Here is a 2500-nt window from a genome sequence, read left to right as displayed (position 1 = left end):
CACACACAAACACACACACACAAACACACACGCACACACACAAACACACACACACACACAAACACACACGCACACACACACACACACACACACACACACACACACACACACACACACACACACACTTCAGTACTTGTATTTTCTTTACAGTGGGAATAGTGGGACTATGCTGCACAGGGCAGGAAAGGGGCACGTAGCATGGAAAGGTCAATGCTACCAAAACAAACTGATTTTAAAGATTTATATATAGGCCAAGGAAAATCCAGACTGGTCTCTTAATGTTTTTCCCGGGGCTGTATATACAATATTGCATTCAGGTTATTTTTTTTTTCTCAAATGCATTTTTCTTTCGAAGCATTATTTTGGCCCATTAGCTATAAGTTGAATGTCAGTGATTATAGTGGCTCAAGCAGCAGCAGAAATGTGAACATTAACGTCTCTCAAGTTATTCTAATAGAGCACTTTACTAATGTTTAATGCTAAATTTAATTGTGTTTTAATCTGAAATGTATAACTACAGCTGTGTGTATTGACTCATGGTACCTATTAATTGTATTATTCACTGTATCTCCATCACTGCATTTATTGTATTTAGTATCTTTGATTGTATTTTAAAGCCTGACCCAGGGACAAAGACTGCAAATTAGCTGAAGCTAGACGTCTTATATGCATCACATTTTCCCATTTTTTTGTGGCAGTGTTGTATGTATTGTCCCTGTCAAATAAACATTAAAAAAAACAAGTGAATTGTAATGTTCCTTTATGTCCTTTGCCTCGGCAGCTCACGGTTAATCCAAAATTCTTGGTGCTGGAATCCGACTTTACCAACAATGTGGTGAGGTGTAACATCCACTACACAGGGCGGTTTGTCACTACAACCAACTGCAAGATAGCACAGTGAGTATAAGACGCATTCACCCTCATTCATTCATTGGCTTTTAAATGTTTTATTCATTCGCTTTTCTGATGTGTGTTGTGTATTTTAATCTTGCCCCTGTAAAGCACTTTGAGTGGCCTTGTGTCTGAATTGTGCTATATAAATAAACTTGCCATGCCTTGCCTTGCCTTACCACATTGGGTATAGTATGTGTTTTGAAATGTTAACCATATAAGTGTGGACATTATTGGACACATTAACATTATGTGAGTAGATTTGACAGACACAGACACAGACACAGACGCAGACACAGACGCAGACACATACACAGACATAGACAGAGACAGAGACAGAGACAGAGACAGAGACAGACACACACACAGACAGAACGGACACACTTTTATTACATTGTTTGTCATTGATTAATAATAATTTAGCGTGTCTCTTCAAGTACCAAAGTAAAACGTGGGTATTTTCAGATATTGTGTGTTTAAGGTGCTATGAGGAAATTTCTGAAACAGTCAAATCACAGTGAGTATAGGACAGAACTGACACACTTTTATTACATTGTTTGTTATTGATTATTAATATTGATTATTAAGATTTTTTACCGGGAGAGTGTCACGTTTATTTAGCCTGGTTCTACCAGACCATCGTACTTAATTTCATTTGTACAGAAGGTCTGGAATCGCTCAATTGAGAAACGTTAACTCACTTGAAGGCGGGTGTCTGTTGAAGCTTAAAACTATTGGATCTGCCCAGTGCCACTCTGTATCTGCCAACCAACCATGTCATGCGCCGGCTTCTGAGCCACTCCCTCTGTTCGCTGATTGGACCGGCAGAAATCTGTCCGGGGAAAACCTAAGAATATACCGCAGACCCAGACTGACTACTGAAGGGAAATGAAAATTGAGCGGAAGTAGTAGGCGGGCGGTACCAGGCTAACGTTTATTGGCACTTTTCAAAAAAATCTGTATGGACGCTTATTTCTACAAGTACAAGTAAAAGTTAGTTATTTTCAGATATTGTGTTTTAAAGGTGCACTATGCAGTTTCATGGGAGGGGGATTTTTTTTTTTTTTTTACTTTTGCAGAGCCGTCAATAAGATACAATATTTTTTTTACATTTAATTCTTAGTATTGGATTATCATATCATCATAAATCAAAACTAAATTATGTTGAGGAACCAAATGTAAGACTATAGAATATGTGTGTAAACCAAACTGTGGGCCCTGCTGCTGTAAACAACAACAACGGTGAAACAGTAACTTTTCAGGAAGCTTTCTAACTTCAAAACAGTGTTCCAGGGATCACATTTTCTTGTGAGGAAAGTTTGTCTATTCAGAAATGAGAATATACCCTTAGAAAATGTGCACTTCTCTGACACACCCAAAGTTACACACTGCACCTTTAATAGAATTGGAAGTAAAAACCGTAGCTATAAATCAAGGTTTTGTGTAATTGTTTTACCATTGAGTGTCACTGTATGTCGGCTAACTGCAGTTTTATGAAGTGCCTCGAAGTATTTTGAATTACTTATCGGTCTTAATGGCTTTGTGGTTGATATATTTGATGATTTAATTAATGACATTCTCACTCTCCGGTTAAGATTAATAGGCCTCT

The 2500-nt window shown here is 37.8% G+C and overlaps 1 protein-coding gene across 1 annotated transcript in view; it reads left to right on the top strand.

Annotated features, from left to right (window-relative positions):
* loxl1 (lysyl oxidase-like 1) overlaps positions 1 to 2500 on the top strand; it is a 36161-nt gene that overhangs the window by 25576 nt on the left and 8085 nt on the right. Inside the window, exon 6 of the mRNA XM_080026871.1 lies at positions 782 to 897. Coding sequence (XP_079882997.1) covers positions 782 to 897 — 116 coding nt within the window. The remainder of the gene's footprint in view (positions 1 to 781; positions 898 to 2500) is intronic.

This window comes from Ammodytes marinus (assembly GCF_949987685.1).
Source record: "Ammodytes marinus genome assembly, chromosome: 1".
NCBI classification, from domain to species: Eukaryota; Metazoa; Chordata; class Actinopteri; order Uranoscopiformes; family Ammodytidae; genus Ammodytes; species Ammodytes marinus.
Note: the sequence above shows the minus strand (reverse complement) of the source record. Positions and strands in the feature narration are given on the sequence as shown.